We start from the raw sequence: 18554 nt of genomic DNA on the forward strand, positions 1-18554 counted from the left end.
AAGAAAGAAGTAGACTATGCCTTATATGAGGAAGACTGGAAAGCTAATATAGAGAAGCTGACTGAAACTTGGGACAAGATCTCAAGAAAGAACGATTTGTGTTGTTATTTTTATTATGCTTAAGCTTAGTGTTTATTTAGAGTTAGTTGCTACTCTCTTTGAGACTGTTGGCATTCATGGCTTATGTTTTTTTGATCTGTTACTCTTGTTGCATGGACTAAACTATGATTTTTTTGATGTGGACTATAGATAAGTTTTGATTATGGGTATGTTGTAAGGGGTTGCTGTTATTGTGTAGTTTGTTGTTTGATGTTCCTCTACTGATTTTTGTTCTACTAATATAAGAAATTAGGGCCCTCTCCCTACTTACTCAATCAAAAACATTATTATCTAATAATACTATATTTAACAATATTATTATTATTATTATCTTAAATATACTTTATTGCCTTAAATTTTAAACATTTTCATCAATAGCAATTCAAAGATTATATGGAAGCTACAACCTGCCACATCTTTCTAATACCATAGTACATATATAACACTAAATTTCCAATACTATTAACAAATTACTTTCTAACACTTGTAGAATAATATCTTCTTCCAATTTTAAATTTAATATTTTCCATTATTTTATTTTATTTCTATTAGGGGAAAGGATCCAGTAGTTGTGCACCCTAACTTTGTGTTTCTCAAAATCTTACGTGGAAATTTCAAAATCACTCCAATTTTTTTACAGCAACTTACTTGGCAAGTCCCCTGCTTATAACTAAGGTTTCAGGGCCACATCATCAAATATGATGCCACATCAGCATGCTTTTTGCCAAGATGTCCAAAACAGTCCCCCAAAAAAGTGAGACCAATAGGTGTGCAAAAGGGCCCCAATACTTGTGCAGCTGATGTGGCATTACATGATTGGTTACTTTTCACAACAAATAGTATATTTCATTCAATTATTGGTACTTATCATACAACTATTGGTGCAATGTTGTACAAAAGTTGGACATTAAATCAACAAGTATGGAGGTATTAAATCAACTACTTCTATCATAAGAATTGGAACGCGCTCAACTAGTGGTCCTTTCCCCTGGATGTGATTTATTCTAGACAATATTCCATCTCCTAATAAAAGAAAAAAACTACAAATATCCATTTCTAAAGCCAGAGCGTCACTTACACGTGTCATTAAGTTGGCTAAAGACTAAGTGTAGCTCGGAAAAGCGCCATTTTAACGGACACCACATAATGCGTTTAAATAAAGAAAGCCGCGTATTAGAAGGCGCTAGAATTTCAGTAATCAAAGAGAAAGAATCGAAAAAGCACCACTTTAAGCTGTTTAAATTCATTTTCGCGAAGTTTCTTTGAAGAATATTTCAGGCTCGGACAATTTTTTCCCTAGGTTTTCTGTGTTTCTGTGTAAGTTTCCTTGAATCTTTTCTCCCCTTTTTCTTTTGTTCATGGGTTATCTGTTACAGATTGTTTCGTGAGTGTTTTATAGCGTGAATTCACTGTGGCTGCAGATTCGAAGCTCCTAAAGAGATCTTTGATTTGTTGTGAAAATGGGGAAGAGAAAATCGTCGAAGGCACCGCCAAAGAAAAAGCAGGAGAAGCTGAGTACAGTGTTCAGCTGTCCTTTCTGCAACCATGACGGTAGCGTCGAGTGCAAAATGTATGTTTTCTTTGCCCTGCATTTTTTGTTTTTTTCTGTCTGAGCCCTAATTCCTCTTTAGGGCAGTCCATGAGTTTCGAAACCTTGATATTGTGATTATTTCTAATGACTTTCTATAAATTCATGCTATTGAAGTATAGATTGGGTATTTGTTCTGTGGATATTCATCTTGGAATGATCAAGTAACTGGTCTCCCATAATCATGGGTGAACAAGCCCTGTAGGATTTCAACTTGAGTAATCATTATGGCATGCACCCACCTTGCCTATGCCTTCTGGACTAAAAACTATCTGAACAACCTTGGTTATGGTTAAATCATCTTTTTTAAGCTAAGTTGCTTTCTAGGTTCATTTTAAATTAAGAGTTTGAAACTGTAGCGGCCATGTAGTTAATGATGGAAATTGGTTTATTTTTAGACATCAAGGCCTCAGAATGACAGGAAATTCATGGTTATTCATTGGATAAAGAGCATGACGTTTGACCTTTTGTGATAGTCTGTTTTAACATCAGTGACAGGGTCCTTTATGCCAGGAGCCTCAATGTCCCCCGCCATCCCCTGAGATTTGTGGGTTCTCCTCGTATTTTCTCATGAGTGCCTGTGCATACGATGTCCTCAATACCTGAAAGTCCCTGATTTTGATTCCACAGCCCTGACATCTTTTGTGTGTTTTCTTTGGAGTCTCTTTATGGAATGTCTGTTAGGATTAAGGGATTTGTCCATACTATCCCACAAAAATGGATTTGAGTCTTTGTGAGTTGAGCGTTACAATTTGGAAGTGTTTGAATTCTTTAAGCTTGTAGAACATTTACTATGCTCTAAGTGTGAAAAATCTATTACAGTTACTGATTATTATCTTCCTATCTTGGTAGATTATTTGAGCAACAAATATTGGAAAATAACACAACTGCAATTTCACAAACTCATAAAAAAGCACAACACAATGAATACAATATTTTCGGACAATTGTCCCTAAAAAACCCTGAAGGGAAAACCAGTACTGCAGATGAGGAATATATATTAACTACAACAAATCAAGAGATACAAATACTGCTTGCCTGTTATTGGCAGAGCTTCGACGACCTCCCAATTTCTGCTGCTGAGATTCCACCCCGCTACTATCCCAGCGTTATCACTGTGCCCTTGCTAACACTGCAAGACTACTTGCTAACACTACAAGTTCTTCACACCATTCATTCATTATTTTCAAAATGTTGCCTGACCCCCTTATAGACTACTCTCGTTGGAAAACCAATGGCCGAGATTAATTCTCAATCAATGACTGAGATTAAAAACAACTAAATAACCCTAACCAAATTGGTTGCTAGAAGTTTCTAAAAAGAGTCAAGTAATTAATAAGAATTGTTTGAACTCTAACTACATTTGTTAGCAAACAATTATTTACTAATTATTTAGCAAATGGACAAACAGCTGTCCAAGCTAACAAACTAACACTCCCTCTTAGCGAGGAAGTTGTTTTGCATGACACCCAACTTCTATCTGAAGAAGATGAATTTCGCCTTCCCCAATGCCTTTGTCAGAATGTTTGCTACTTGCTGATCTATAGGTATAAACTGTAGTTGAACAACTCCATGCTGTACACAATCTCTGATGAAGTGATACCTGATGTCTATATGTTTCGAGCTATCATGAAACACTGGATTCTCAGTTAACTTAATGCAACTCTGATTGTCGCAGTGTATTACTATAGTCTCCATCTTTTGACCAAGCAAGGCTACTAGAAACTTCCGAAGCCATATAGCTTCACATGTCGCCATGCTAGCTACTATATATTCTGACTTTGCAGAACTCAGAGCCACAAACTTCTGCTTCCTGCTGAACCAAGAGACAACTCTTTATCCCAAACTGAAACAACACCCTGAAGTGCTCCTCTTGTATGTTGTACTGCCTACCCAATCCGCGTCAGTATAGCCCATCAACTCGATTCCTTCACCTCGAACATATCTAATCCCATACTCGATTGTACCTTGTAAATAATGCAGCACATGCTTTGCCGTTGTCCAATGCACTCCCTTTGGTTCAACCATGAACTAACTAAGAGAGTTAACTGCAAAAGCTATATCTGGCCTGGTGTTGACCAAATACATGAGAGAACCAATCAACTACCTGAATAATGTGGGATCTACATCCTTCTCCCTAGATGTATCTACCTTCCTCCAATTCGTGATCATAGGTGTAGACATGGTTTTGCAATCTTCTATCTTGAACCTTTTCAAGATTTCAATGCAATATTTCCCTTGTCCAAGGAAAATCTCTCCAACTGTCTGCCATACCTCCATGGCTAGAAAGTAGTGCATAAGTCCCAAATCTTTCATCTCGAACTCCGTTGCAAGGTCCCTCTTGCACTCCTCTATGAGCCCTAGTGAACCAGTTAGAAACAAGTCATCTACATACAAGACAAGAATGAGAATCTCACCCCCAACCACCAAGTAGTAGAGGTTAGCATCTGCCTCACTCTTCACAAAGCCCATTTCCTGCAAGTAACTATCAATGCGCCCATACCATGCTCTGGGAGCCTGCTTGAGTCCGTACAAAACTTTCTTTAATCTACACACATGGGTCTCTTTGCTATGTGCTACAAAGCCTTCTGGTTGTTCTATGTATACCTCCTCTTTCAACTCACCATTGAGGAACGCTGTCTTGACATGCATTTGATGGATCTGCCATCCCATTTATGTTGAAATTGAGATTATAGCTCGTATAGAAGTATACTTGGCAACTTGAGCAAATGTCTCCTCATAGTCTATTCCCTCCTTCTGAGAGAACCCTTTTGCCACAAACCTTGCCTTGTATTTCTCGATGCTACCATTTGCACCATGCTTGATCTTATAGATCCAACGTGATCCAACCACAACCCTATCTATTGGTCTAGGCACTACCTCCCAAACATCATTCTGCATAATTGAAGTATACTCCTCAACGATTGCATCTTGCCACACCTGATGTTGTGCAGCCTCTTGATAGCTAGAAGGTTCACTATCTACCAACTGACTAACTAATGCAACATAGTCATCAAACTTGGCTGGTTGTTTCCGTTGTCTACTACTCCTCCTAGGAGTACCCACTAACTCTTGAGTATTTCTTTGTGTCTGTTGAACCTCACAGTTGTTGCTACCAACTGTAGAAGATGAAATATCAACCTCCATGTCTTCTTTATGCATCTCTTCTTGCACCTATTGCACCTATTGCTGTTGCTCCATACTCTGAGAACTCTCACCTCCTAAGCCTATGCTTGTACTAGTAACTATACTAGAGCTTTGCTGACCTTGATTCAGTTGAGTGATCCTTGGCGCTTGTGTTGGCTGCTCACTCTGATCATCTACTGGCGAATCTCTGGACCTTCTAAATGCCTTGTCCTCCATGAACTTGACATCACGTCGAACAATAATCCGCCTGGTCCCTGGAATGAATATCTGATATGCCTTTGAGGTTTCACTGTACCCCGCAAAGTACCCTCTTTCTGTAGTTTGATCTAACTTGGTACGTGTATCCTTTGGAATGTGACAATATGCCAAACTCCCAAAGATCCTGAAGTGACCAACATCTGGCTTCTTCCCAGTGAATGCTTCCTCTGGTGTCATCTTCCCTAGCACTTTATGTGGAACCCTGTTCTGTATGTATACTGTCGTACTACATGCTTCTGCCCATAAGTAATGAGGCAAGTCCTGGTCATGTAGCATAGCCCTTGCTACCTCCGATATGGACCAATTCTTCCTCTCAGCAACCCCATTCTGTTGCGGGTTGTAAGGAACAATCCACTCTCTCTTGATTCCTTCCTTGGTACAAAACTCTTGGAATTCATTCCCTTTGTACTCGCCTCCATTGTCTAACCGAAGAACCTTTATCTTCCTTCCTCTCGAGGTCTCCACAAGAGCCTTGAACTCTTGGAAGTGACTCAAAACCTCATCCTTGGTCTTCAAGAAGTATATCCAGGTCTTCCTAGAGAAATCATCAATAAAAGTACTAAATTACTCATATCCTATGAGAGATTTCATTGATATTGGTCCACATACATCTGAATGTACTAGATCAAGAACACCCTTGGATCTAGTGTCACTCCTTGGAAAAGTTGCTTTCACAAACTTCCCCAACACACATCCCTTACATATATCATCATGCTTTGTGCTCACCTTTGGAACACCTGTAACAGTCTCATGAAGCAATTTAAGTGCTCCATGATGTATATGGCCCATCCTCCTATGCCATAGCTCTCCAAGATCTCTAGGATTACTGCTGCTCATGAGTGCCTTGGGAGTATCAAACTACAACCTATAAAGTCGACCACTCCTAACTCCAATAGCTATGGGTGATTTCCAATCCTTATGCTTAATCAATACATGTGCCCCTCTAAAGAGTACATTGTACCCTTTGTCCTGAAGGACAAATACAGAAATCAAATTCATCCCTAAGCCTGGAACATGCAACACATCATGAAGAGGAATCATCTTACTATTCTCCCTCTGAAACTGAACAGTCCCTTTCTCAATTGAGTTGAGTTTGGACATGTTTCCCATAGAGATCCGGATTCTGGTGCTCTCCTTCTTATAACTGGAGAAGTATTCTCTAACTCCTATCATATGAAATGACGCCCCACTATCTATGTACCAAACACTCTGTGAGGCTAAGCTAACCATACATGCTTTGAGTGCAAACTCATCTTCCATTCTATTCGAGAGCTCATCTGCAACTTGCTTCTTGCCTTTCTTGTCATTCTTCTTCCTTTCTGGGCAATCGCTAACATAGTGGCCAAACTCATGACAATCGTAGCACTTGATCTTCAACAAGTCTTTCTTCTTCTTCTCACCTTGTGGATATGATCCTTTGCTGGACTCCTTCTTTGCTTTTCCTTGACCCACTAGGGCAATGTTCTCCTGTTCTGCCTCACTTTTTTTACTCTTATTGTTGGCTCTATTGACAAGGCTTAGTCTAAGCTCCTCTTGAGTGAAGTCACTCCAAAGTCGATCCCAACTTGGTAAGGTGTCTCGTCCATTAACAACTTGAACAAAGACTTCCCACTGCTTAGAAAAACCATTTAGGGCTATCTGTACCAGCTCATCATCACTTGGTTTATCTCCAATAGCCGCTAACTCATCCTTGACAAGTCTAAGTTTGGTGAGGTAACTCGTCACGTCTTCTGCCTTATTCATTTGGGTATTCCTCAGCTTTTCTTTGAGAATCAGCTTCCGATTAGTGGTAGCATTCTGGTACAGATTCAGAATGGCATCCCACATCTTCTTTGCAGTATCTAACTCTGCAATATGTGGAACTATATGGTCCTTGACACCATCAAGGATTAGCCTTCTCACCTTGGAATCATCCTTCTTGTATGCTGCAAGCTGTGTTGCATCTGTAGGTATAGTCACAATAGTGGTAACATATTCCTTGATACCATTCTCTTCTAGCAATAAAGAAATTCTGGCTTTCCAGACACCAAAATTAGAGGCTCCATCCAATCTATCCTGATCTCTTAAACCAACTGAGGCCATCTCAAAGCTTAAAACAAATAAAAACTCTAAAGAGGTTAAACTATGTTTTATAAACCCTCAGTTTTCTTTGCCTAGGGTAAATCTCTTCTACCCTTAACTTAGCTCTGATACCATGTGAAAAATCTATTACAGTTACTGATTATTATCTTCCTATCTTGGTAGATTATTTGAGCAACAAATATTGGAAAATAACACAACTGCAATTTCACAAACTCATAAAAAAGTGCAACACAATGAACACAATATTTTCGGACAATTGTCCCTGGAAAAACCCCGAAGGGAAAACCAGTACTGCAGATGAGGAATATATATTAACTACAGCAAATCAAGAGATACAAATACTGCTTGCCTGTTATTGGCAGAGCTTCGACGACCTCCCAATTTCTCCTGCTGAGATTCCACCCCACTACTATCCCAGCGCTATCACTGCGCCCTTGCTAACACTGCAAGACTACTTGCTAACACTGCAAGTTCTTCATACCATTCATTCATTATTTTCCAAATGCCCCTTGACCCCCTTATATACTACTCTCGTTGGAAAACCAACGGTCGAGATCAATTCTCAATCAACGGCTGAGATTAAAAACAACTAAACAACCCTAACCAAATTGGTTGCTAGAAGTTTCTAAAAAGAGTCAAATAATTAATAAGAATTGTTTGAACTCTAACTACATTTGTTAGCAAACAATATCTACTAATTATTTAGCAAATGGACAAACATCTGTCCAAACTAACAAACTAACACTAAGCAGTCAGATGGGTTTCTTATTCTTTGTGGGAGCTTTTTGATTCACTTACAATTGTTATGGTTCTTCCTAAAATTCATGTTAATTTTAGTTGTCTGATTGACATGCAGGGATAAGAAAGATTTTATTGGGGAGGCTAAATGCCGAATATGCCAAGAGAGTTTCAGTACCACTATAAACGGTCAGTGCTGTTTTATCCGCTTGTTGAATTTGGTTCCATACCAATATTTTTATAAAGTACCTTTTCCACATTCGAGTCCATACTGAATATTGTTTCTCTGCATTTGATTTCTTGGACATGACAGCATTGAGCGAGCCTATTGATGTGTAAGCTTCGATAAACTATAACTCTGAATTTATTTCATTCTATTTATCATACTTAGGGGAAGTGTACATAAGCAAATCTGTATATTTCTAACATTTGCAATTCTCGAAATGAATACATCTTGCTTCATATGAATCACAGAAAATTTATTTATGGTTACGAAACAATTATAGCTTGAAAGTGCAAACTTAAGTCAGGCAGTGAATAGCAGGGCCTATTGTGATCTTTGCATATGTTTTTAGGTATTGCGAGTGGATTGATGAATGTGAGCGAGTAAATAATTCTGGATAAATGGGTTATATCTACATAGTTTTCTAGAACACAGTATGATGTCTTATAGAAATTTCTTTCCTGAGATTCCTTGTAACACTGAGCTGGTCATCAGAGAGTTTTGACCAGGATACTTGTCACTATACTTAGCTGTCCTGTTTTGAACACTAAACGTATGTGCATAATCTCTACTATCTTGGTTACCAGTTTTGTATATATTATATTGACGTGACCATGTTACAGTTAATGTTTTTCCAATTCAAGGTTAAACTTAAATTGCTTTAAATTGGATCTGCTGTAACGTATACATGTTGGCTCAATTTGATGTCTATGTTGTTGCACGTTCCTTATCTAAGAGTTTAAAAATGTTCCTTCATGTTTCTTGGTAGTATGCTGTGTTGGTTCTTTTTGTACAGCGTACTCTTCAATTTCTTTTCTTGATGGCTCTTCTGTGCTTGTATTCTAGAAATTAATGTTACTCTTAAATGGTGTATTTCTGTAGTTCATGATTATAATTTTTTTTAAAGTATTTGTTCAATAAAAATACTTTTACGCATGGATCAAAAGTTGGTACTTTCTGTTAATATCATTAATAACCTGGTATTAGTAGATTCAAGAGGTATATATTTACCATCAAATATGCCAATTGAAAAATGTTTAATAAAATTATTTGGATGTCCTATAAATATTAATTAGCTCTATGAAGGTTAGATATGTTTATAGGTTAATAAAATTATTTGGATGTCCTATAAATATTAATTAGGTCTATAAAGACTATATATGTTTATAGGTTAATAAAATTATTTGGATGTCCTATAAATATTAATTAGGTCTATAAAGATTATATATGTTTATAGGTCCTCTTTGCTTAAGCATTTTAAATAGGGGTAGTAAGAATTGCATGTTATTTTAAAAATCTCTTAATTCAAAATTTTATTAAAAATAAATTAAAAAAATAGAAATTATTTATCTATATAGTAACAATAATAATCATTGCAATAGTATATTATCATATTATCCATATAAAATAGGCGATTAACTATCACTATTGTATTTAGAATTTTTTTTTTTTTTTTTTGGTTGCATAATCACAATCATAAGTTCCAATGTCTCATCCATTGGATTAGGATCTTTAACAAGTAGTTCTTGTCATTTTTTTGATCTGGTATTTTTAAAGGGGGTTTACTATTGTAATGCCATGCCAAGGAACCTTCGAGCATATGAGCAAATCATACAAGGAAGACATAAAAATATTTTTATAAAGTAAATAAGTGTGTACATAACATATAAGAATGATGCTCAAACACTCAAAACTCAAAAATAAACAAGGGGAAAGGTCTCATAAACCATACGACAAGGTCCAAGAGCTATTTAGGATCGTGCATGACCATTCCCAAGGTTGCCATGCTCGATTTGTCAAACTAAACAAATTACTAAGTCATAGGTGTCATGGATGGGCTTTGGTGAAACCTTAATAGAAAATGAACACCTCTGACACCATCCAAACGCACTCAAAACCTATGCAAGACCCATTTAAGGGTTCCTTAATGTTGCTACCTTTGTAATGTATCGAAAACAAGGTCAAACATGCAAGATAGTTGCGCTTTTGAGGATATTGGAGTGAGTCTACACAAGTGTCAAGTCTGCACAAGTGTGGATTGAGGACACTAGCATGGCATGCAAAATGAGTCTAAAACTAGAGAGCTTCCTAGTTGGTTTGTATGAAGCCCAAAAAACCCTAAACCCCTTGGTGAAGTCAAAATGTGCATACGTTCTCAAAATTGGGAGAAAATGATGAAACAATGCAAAAATGGGTCGAGTGACATCGGGTCATAAGACGACCCTTACAAAATAGTGTGGAGTTTGAGTGGACTCATTTTTCCACAACTCAACCCACAACACCCTCAATTGGCACATATAGGCACAAATAAAACTAAAATCCACAATTTGACCCCATGAAAGACTTGGCATATGGTTTAGGTTAAGCTCAGATTGGCTCTAAAGGACTCAATCCTACAAAGTTTTGATCAATGTCGTATGATCAAAATAGGAGATGACAAACAATCTTCATAGAGACAAAGAACGTATGTACATTCATTTTAAAGCACCAAATGAAGTGATCCTACGATAACAACATAATGTAGTATTAATTAAGAAGCATACATAGTCATGATTGGTGCCTGGTTTCAACACTGATCCACTAAAGCCCACACTAATCCATATCAATATATTTCATTTCACCAATAATTACAATGCTCATATCAAATTAAATTCTTATTCCAACTTGAAATGAAAAAGGATGTAGAAGGCCAAGAGTTGAGGAATGTGAGATAGCTCTCCAAAGTGCTCTAGAACAAGTCCATCGATCCTTAATGGTGGTGTCAAATGTCGCCTAATCATGTTGTACATGTAGGTCCACCCCAACGTGCTCATGGAGATAGTCACAAGGCCCATGCATCAAACCAAGACAAAAGAGCACAATGGCTCACACTCACACATACACAAAGCATACATGACACGTCAAGTATACACATATGTAATGCACTATCAAGGATAGAAATGATACCAAGTTATGAATCCATCATACAATCACAACTCAAGTCTACACATGGTTGTATATTAGAGACTAATAAGTGAGAGTGTCATTGCATAGCTCAAAGGGATGGTTGATGTGGAACTAAGTAGTCCTTTCATGAAGACAAGAAGACTTGATCATTAGCTCAATGCCCCATGGAGGGCTAAACCTTCCAAATACATCCTTAGTTACCCCACTCTTCCCAATTTAACTCAACTCTATAATTAACTCACTTTTAAGTGTTTTTACCCCATTGTTTTAGTTATGTTTTCATTGATTAACTCAACTCTCCAATAGGTTATCTTGCCAGCCACTTTGGGCCCCCAACCCCCATTAAGAGCCACACTCCTTATTGACTTTAAATACCCACATCCAATCTCAAATGCTAAAATGGCCTCAATGGAAATGAATTGGATCCAAATTGATTCCAATTCAAAAGTAAACATAATATAATGACTCCATATAATAATATCACATTTCTAACATTAAATTCACACTTTTATCAAATGCACAATTTGGTTAAAAACTAGTCATGGAGACCATCCACCATTGACGGATCACCAAAAAGCTTAAAATTTCAAACATGACAAATAAAAAATCTGAGAAAATCCATTAATCTATAGCTACACCACTCTCTAAAATGCAATAAAATTCATATTTTGTCCATCCATAAAAAATTGTGTAGAGTTTTTCCATATAAATCATAATTTTCAAAATTCAACAATAAATCTAAATGCACAAACAAAAGACTGTATATGAATCATAGAAATGTTCTAAATTCATTTATAAATAATTTACAACAAGAATCAAACTATCAAATTGAGAAATAATAAAGAAATTCAAGAATCATACCTTCAAATGGAAGAAAATTTCAATATTAGAGAGAAGACCAAACACTTCAAAAGAAGCTACAAAATTCAGACAACTCAAAGAGTTCACCCGCACAATTCTTTTAAGCTCCTATCCACAAAATTTTACTTAACCAATCTTTCAATTTCAACAATCCAAAATGGTCATGTGGGGTTTTTGAGAGCAAGTGTAAGAAAATAAATTGCGTTGAAAAATAATATTTTACCTTTTAGGAGTGGAAATATAAAAAAAAAAAATTCAAATTTAAATTATAAAACGAATTAAACTCCCAAAAGATGCCAAGGGAATCATGCAAATCTCATTAAATTGAACACATATAAGACATAATTCATATTTAAATATTTAATTAGTACTATAGAAGTAAAACATCATTAATAAACATATTGTAATAGTGACAATTAACAACTAATTGGCTATTCATATACAATCTTTACTTGTCATTCACAATGATGCATAATGGTAACCAAACATTACTAGAATGGTAACCAGAGGTATAATCATATGGATTAAGGGGAAATTGTCTAAATTAGAAATGATGGCTAGGACTAAGTGAAATATTTGGCTTGCTAGAGATTTGCAGGAAGGCAATATTCTACCTTCACCCTCTAACACTCTAGGCACTTGGACATGAAGTGTACAATATCATGCCTCATCTCTATGCAGTGATACAATTGTCTAAGGTTTGCATCATCTTCTTGACACCAAGATGTGTTGAATAAGGAGCATGTTGTGTCTCAAACAAGATCAAAGCACAAAGACCATCCATAAGAGGTACACAAATATGACCAAGATGTCGTAAAAGTCCATCTGACTCCAAATAATATCCTAAAAATGGACCCTTAAGTACTCTCCTATACTCAATCTTTTTTCTCACCTCTTGATATAATGGATCAATAGGAAGTACCTCAAAGGTACCACTCCACAATTCTACCCCAAGAATCATCATTGAGATCTCATGTCTCATCCTACTCAAGGCATCTGCAACAACATTCTTCTTACCTTGGATGTAGTGGAGATCAAAATCATACTCAAAATAACATCATCATTTGAATCTTTATGTAATTTCATCCTCACCTAGCCCTCACCTTGATGTTTTGGCCTTCGATGCTCAATGTTTACCTTGAGGCTTCTCATACCACCTTGAAATTTGAATTGTATTCCTAATCTAGCCACTATCTCATTTTGAGTCCTGATTGACATGACCAGGACGCCTTGGGCACCTGGTTCTCCCAATTACGACCCAAAATGGGGTCTCATAAAGGTCACTTGATGTGGGTAAGAAATTTTGTTTTGTGTCAGCTTGCTCAAAAAATTCAAACATTTAATGCATGGCTAGGTATGAAAGGAAGTCTACTCCCCTCACTGGTAACTAGACTTTTGTGAAAGCCTAAGAGAACCTAGAACTTTAACCAATATCTCAATTGCATTTCAATTCATCTACATGATCAAGCATTGAAAGAAAAGGTAAAGTCAAGTTCAAGAAAACTTCATCAAGGTATCAAGTTCAAGCATTTTTAAACTACGTCTTTCCTTTCCCTCAAATGGAAAGCATTCACTTTTAGTTCAATTCTATTTCAATTATCATTTCAATTTTAAGTTTAATTCAAAAATTGGGGTTTGACTTAAGGTAAATCCCCATCAACCAACCTATTTCCTTCTTTATGTGTGTAGGAATTATTTGAGGAGTTGCGAGTGAGGAATTCAGTAGTGTAGACAACCACAATCAAACTCAACTTCTAAAGGTGTGAAAAAATAGAGGACTAGTGTGACCGACTCCCCTTAGTCCCAAGAATTTTTTATGACCTTCTGACAATGGATTTTGTGCATCATCCTGATCCGAAAAATATCTAGTCTGTCGACCCCTATAGTTGGAGGACTAGGGTGACCTACTCCCCTCTGTATTGACAATTCAACCTAAATCTTCCATCATATGTTCTAACATATTTTCCCTTCTCAAACCTAGGTTTACAACTCTACATGATGTCTGAAACATTTTGTTACTGCTATTTTATGTCAATTTCTCCTTGTTTGTCCTAGATCTAGCATTTCAATTCAATCCTAATTCAAATAAAATTTTCAACTCTAACAAGGGAAGAATTAACCTAATCTAAATTTAGTCCTTTTAGGATAGGATCAATCAAGTTCAATTCTGTTCCCTTAATGTAAGGTGTTCATATGTAAATTAGTGTCCTTTACCAACCACGGTGGTGAAACCCTTATTTTCACCATCTGAAATTTTGGTGAACCTCGTAGCTCATGTTTATTTCTAATTTTTTATATTCAAATTTGATTTTTAGGCATTTAATTCTATTTACCTTTTACTCATTGCACTTAAAACACACCAATTTAAAGGTTAAATTGACAAAACCCTAAATATTGTCTTAAAATTGATTTATGGGTTAGACAATTTTTAAATTCTATGGTTAGATCTAATTTTTACATATCATTTTCAGATTTAGAATCATCTTATGTTCAAATTTATAATTTACATCACTTACTTTGTTGGTTAATCAATCATTTTACAAAAGAAAAGTTGCAATATTTAATCATACATATAGCTTGCATTGTCAAAAATTTTATGATTTCAAATCTTTTCATTGAATATTTCATTCCTTGTGCATGAGTTTTGTTACCCTTAATCCTACATCCAATATTCCAATGAGAAGAAGTTGTAGACTTAGGGCTTCTTGATGTTTAAATACCAAGGATATGGAGCTTGAGTTAAATAACTTATTCCATGTGAGTGTTGGTACTTCCTCTAATCCAACACATGACATACCTAATATCATATATTCCCATTCACCTCACACTTCTCAACATGAGGACAATGACTCTTTAACTAGGGTTACTACTAATCAATTGGGAAAGATTGACCATGAATTGGAAAGGCTTCAAGGATGGATATCTTAAAAACACCTGAATAGTGAGGCAATCCCCTTGATTGAAGGATCGAAGAGAATGTTTCAAAATAATGTGATAGGTGTAGAAGTGTTGTATGTCATTGCTCATATTGTTGATAGTAGTGTTATGCCTAAAAATTTGTGCCAAAACCCTTGGTTATTATCATCCCACTATTCAAGTTGAGCATTCAATTCCTATAACTATAACCTTTCCTAGTGTGCCTAGATATACATCTTCTATCATGACTACCTCTACACAAAATGTTAATCCTATACATGTTAGTCATGGGGGAAATCCTATTGTTTCATATTCCTACATACCTCGTTCCATGATTCTTCCATTTTTTTGCCAACCATCTCCTCTACCAACATATCACAATGTTCCCCCTCCTTACTTTCAAACTCCACCTACCTACAACAACATATCTCCTCCATCACAATCCAATATATTCAATTCCACTCCATTCATCAAGGTTGTACTATTTATAACTTATCTTAAAGTTTTTCATCCCTACAACAATAGTTGGCTTCTTCAACCCAATCCAAGTTCAATGTTCCCACTTATGAAGTAGCAAGCTAACTATCTAATGAGATTGTTAATACGGTTGCTCCTAAGAATATGGAATTCCCTCAATTGAGCTATACAATAGAAAAGGTGACCCCTTTACTCATGTGAAGGCATTCCAAACCTTGTGTAGTGATTTCTATCATGGTTAAAGACTTATGGAAAATATATTTACCCAAACCTTTAGAGATCAATATTTGTAATGGTATTATTCATTTCCTCCTCATTCCATCACTTCTTTTCAATAAGCGGCTAATCCTTTCATTCGACAATTTCAAAATAACATTGGTCCTAAAATTAATTTGACTAGGTTGATTCATTGTAAGCAAGGAGTTAGAAAATAAGTGAATGATTTTATTGGTAGATATAAACATTTGCATTCACAAATTGCTTATCCTATGCCTAGTCATGATGTTCAAAGAATTTTTATTACTAATTTGCAAAATGATATTAGAGATAAGCATCTATTCTCCAAGTTTACTTTTTTCATGCAATTCTGTGTAGCACACTTCATAAATATCCACTTCAATTTAGCCAATTTGAATAATCTCTTTCAATGGCTCTAGTTCATAAGAATGAGAACACTCAATAATCATTTCTAAAATTCAAAAAACATAATAAAGGTTTCATAAAAATAAATGACAACTCTTCCAGCAACATTAACACTTAAGTAACAACCACAACATTAGGTGTGGCCCCTTTATCCAAAAACTTTAGAAAAGAATTAACTCCTCTTTTTGAGTCTTTGCATAGTATAATGTTAACATTGATTAATGCTAATGTATTGCAACTCCCTCCCATCAAACTTATAGATACCTCCAAACATCTACCACCTTCCTTTGATCACAAATCCTTTTGCCAATTCCATCGCCAAGCAAGACATGATATTGAGAAGTTTTATATGTTGACGTATAAGATTCAAGACCTTAATGATAAAAATGTTATATCTATAACTAGTGTGAATGATAAATTGAACAAATCCATAGCACCTCCTAATCAAATCCTTCAAATTTCACAATCCTTTGTCTTCTCACTCTACCAATGTTGTGGAGTTTGAGTCACTTGCATTTTTTCCTCAGGAGTTAAGTGTAGAGTCCAATAATGTTGTGAATCTCATTGAAAAACCAAAAAATAAACTTGAATCATGCATCATCTTTAATCCTAGTGAGACTATTGTTGCATCTAATGGATCATTATACATTACTATGAAGATTAAAGACAAACTCTCACAAGGGGTACTCATCGATCTAGTATGTGTAGTGAATGTTATTATTGAAGAACATCTTTTCACTCAATGATTGTATAAAGTTACATATAATAAATTTGATGTTGTGATCAAGGTGTATGATGGTTTCCCTCTCCCTACTATTGGTTCTATATCTCTTCAGGTATTGAGGTTGGTACTAAGTTCTTAGATGTTACCTTTGATATAGTCCTACTTAAGATTAATTTTGTGTGAAGTTGGGACATCCTTGGCTCTCTTTCATGAAAGCTATTCCTTCTACAGTCCATAATTGTTTGAAATTCCCTCACAATGGGAATATTATCACAATTAATCATAGCCTTTTTTGACCCACAACGAAGCGCAAAAATTTCCCCCTTGATTACTTTTGGCCTAAACAACCTAAACCTATAAAGCCCAGGGATGAAATTATTTTCTCATCTTATCAAAAATGAAAAAAATTCTCTTCTTCCTACACCTATTCCTCCCATATATGATGTGGTCCCACCTCCCACATCTAATAAGGGAAAATGTGTAGGATTTGAAATCTTTCAACCTTGTGAGGCTCCTTCCATTCCTCCCCACTACAAGAGAAGAAAAGAAGCCTATGTTGATTGATCCTCAACCTTCTCAAGTCTCTAGTAAAATTAAAAGAAATCGTTGTGTGAGAGAATATTGATGAAGACGTCACACTAAGGCTTCTAAACTTGCTTCCCAAACCATTTCCTGCTTGAAGACACCAAAAGTTGACTTAGTTCCATTTGTCCAACCTTCACCTAATCCTAGGGAGGAAGTTCAGCTCAAATAACCTAGATTAAAGATGATTAAGAAAAATGATGGCTCAACTACTTTTTGTGTTAAAGATCCTATTATGATTAATTTCAAATGATGATGATATATATGATAATGTTATGTTGTTTGTGCTAACAATGTTGATCCTAATGATTATGATAATATGTAATAGTTTGTTGAGATCAATCATGAACTATCTTTACACTTTTCAAAAGAATTAATCCTAGCTCCTAGTAATAAACATAGCGACACATCATTAGAGCATGGTCCTTGATTGGAACTTGTAATAGCTTCATCTATCATGATTGTTGTTGCCCATCTTGTATCTTGTACATCATCCCCAAATGATGTTAAATAAGATTGGGAGAAAAATGATTTGCTTGATTAGATTCATTCATGTTGCAGATTCTTACATGTGTTTGCTTGTGAGTAATGTGCTTCCCCCATGATGTGTTTCTTGATATGTCTTTATGTTATGATAGGTTCTGTTTGGATGTCCCTTGTTACTCCATTGGTGCAGGGTAATAAAGAGGTTGAATCTATTTTTATATTCCTCCATTTGTATCCCAATTCTTCTATATGTCATATCAATGTTATGTCCTATATGTGCTATCATTTGTAAATGTGTCTTTATGTTGTCAAGTTGGGGACAATGCAAAGTGTTGAGATATATTTTTGGCATATTCCATGTTGACACAAAAATTCATTTTCTTGTTAATCTTATGTGCTCTTCTTCCATTGTATTCAAAGTTCCACTACATTTAGGGGATGAGGTCAATTCAATGCGATTATTTTTAATATAGAAGATTTATCAAAAGTTCATATTGACCCCAACTAGTGGATCCCTTATGTACTTTTTGCTATATGCTTTGTGATTATTGCACTTTGATTTGTCCTTTCATGGGGGAATCTCATTGTGGCAATGTGCATGCCTTTTGGATGCATGTATGTTACCTTAAATATATTGCTCCTAGTAAGGTATACATAATCACTTTGATATGGGGGCATACACTCTTCTCAATGTTACTCTTTGTACACACACCATGAGAGTTGGTTTGTACATTTGATCACACACCATGACATTTTTGGTACATGTTGCAATACCTATTTTAAGC

General features: G+C 35.8%; 1 protein-coding gene across 1 annotated transcript; it reads left to right on the top strand.

Moving 5' to 3' along the window:
* The first annotated feature begins 1272 nt into the window (after positions 1-1272).
* LOC131072675 (transcription elongation factor 1 homolog) lies at positions 1273-8822 on the top strand. Its single transcript, XM_058008906.1, has 5 exons — positions 1273-1416; positions 1521-1669; positions 8031-8101; positions 8226-8247; positions 8488-8822. The coding sequence occupies exons 2-5, from the start codon at positions 1560-1562 to the stop codon at positions 8534-8536; spliced, it is 252 nt and encodes an 83-aa protein (XP_057864889.1). The 5' UTR covers positions 1273-1416; positions 1521-1559; the 3' UTR covers positions 8537-8822.
* Positions 8823-18554: the final 9732 nt, after the last annotated feature.

The sequence above is a fragment of the Cryptomeria japonica genome, chromosome 5 (assembly GCF_030272615.1).
Source record: "Cryptomeria japonica chromosome 5, Sugi_1.0, whole genome shotgun sequence".
Taxonomy (NCBI): Eukaryota; Viridiplantae; Streptophyta; class Pinopsida; order Cupressales; family Cupressaceae; genus Cryptomeria; species Cryptomeria japonica.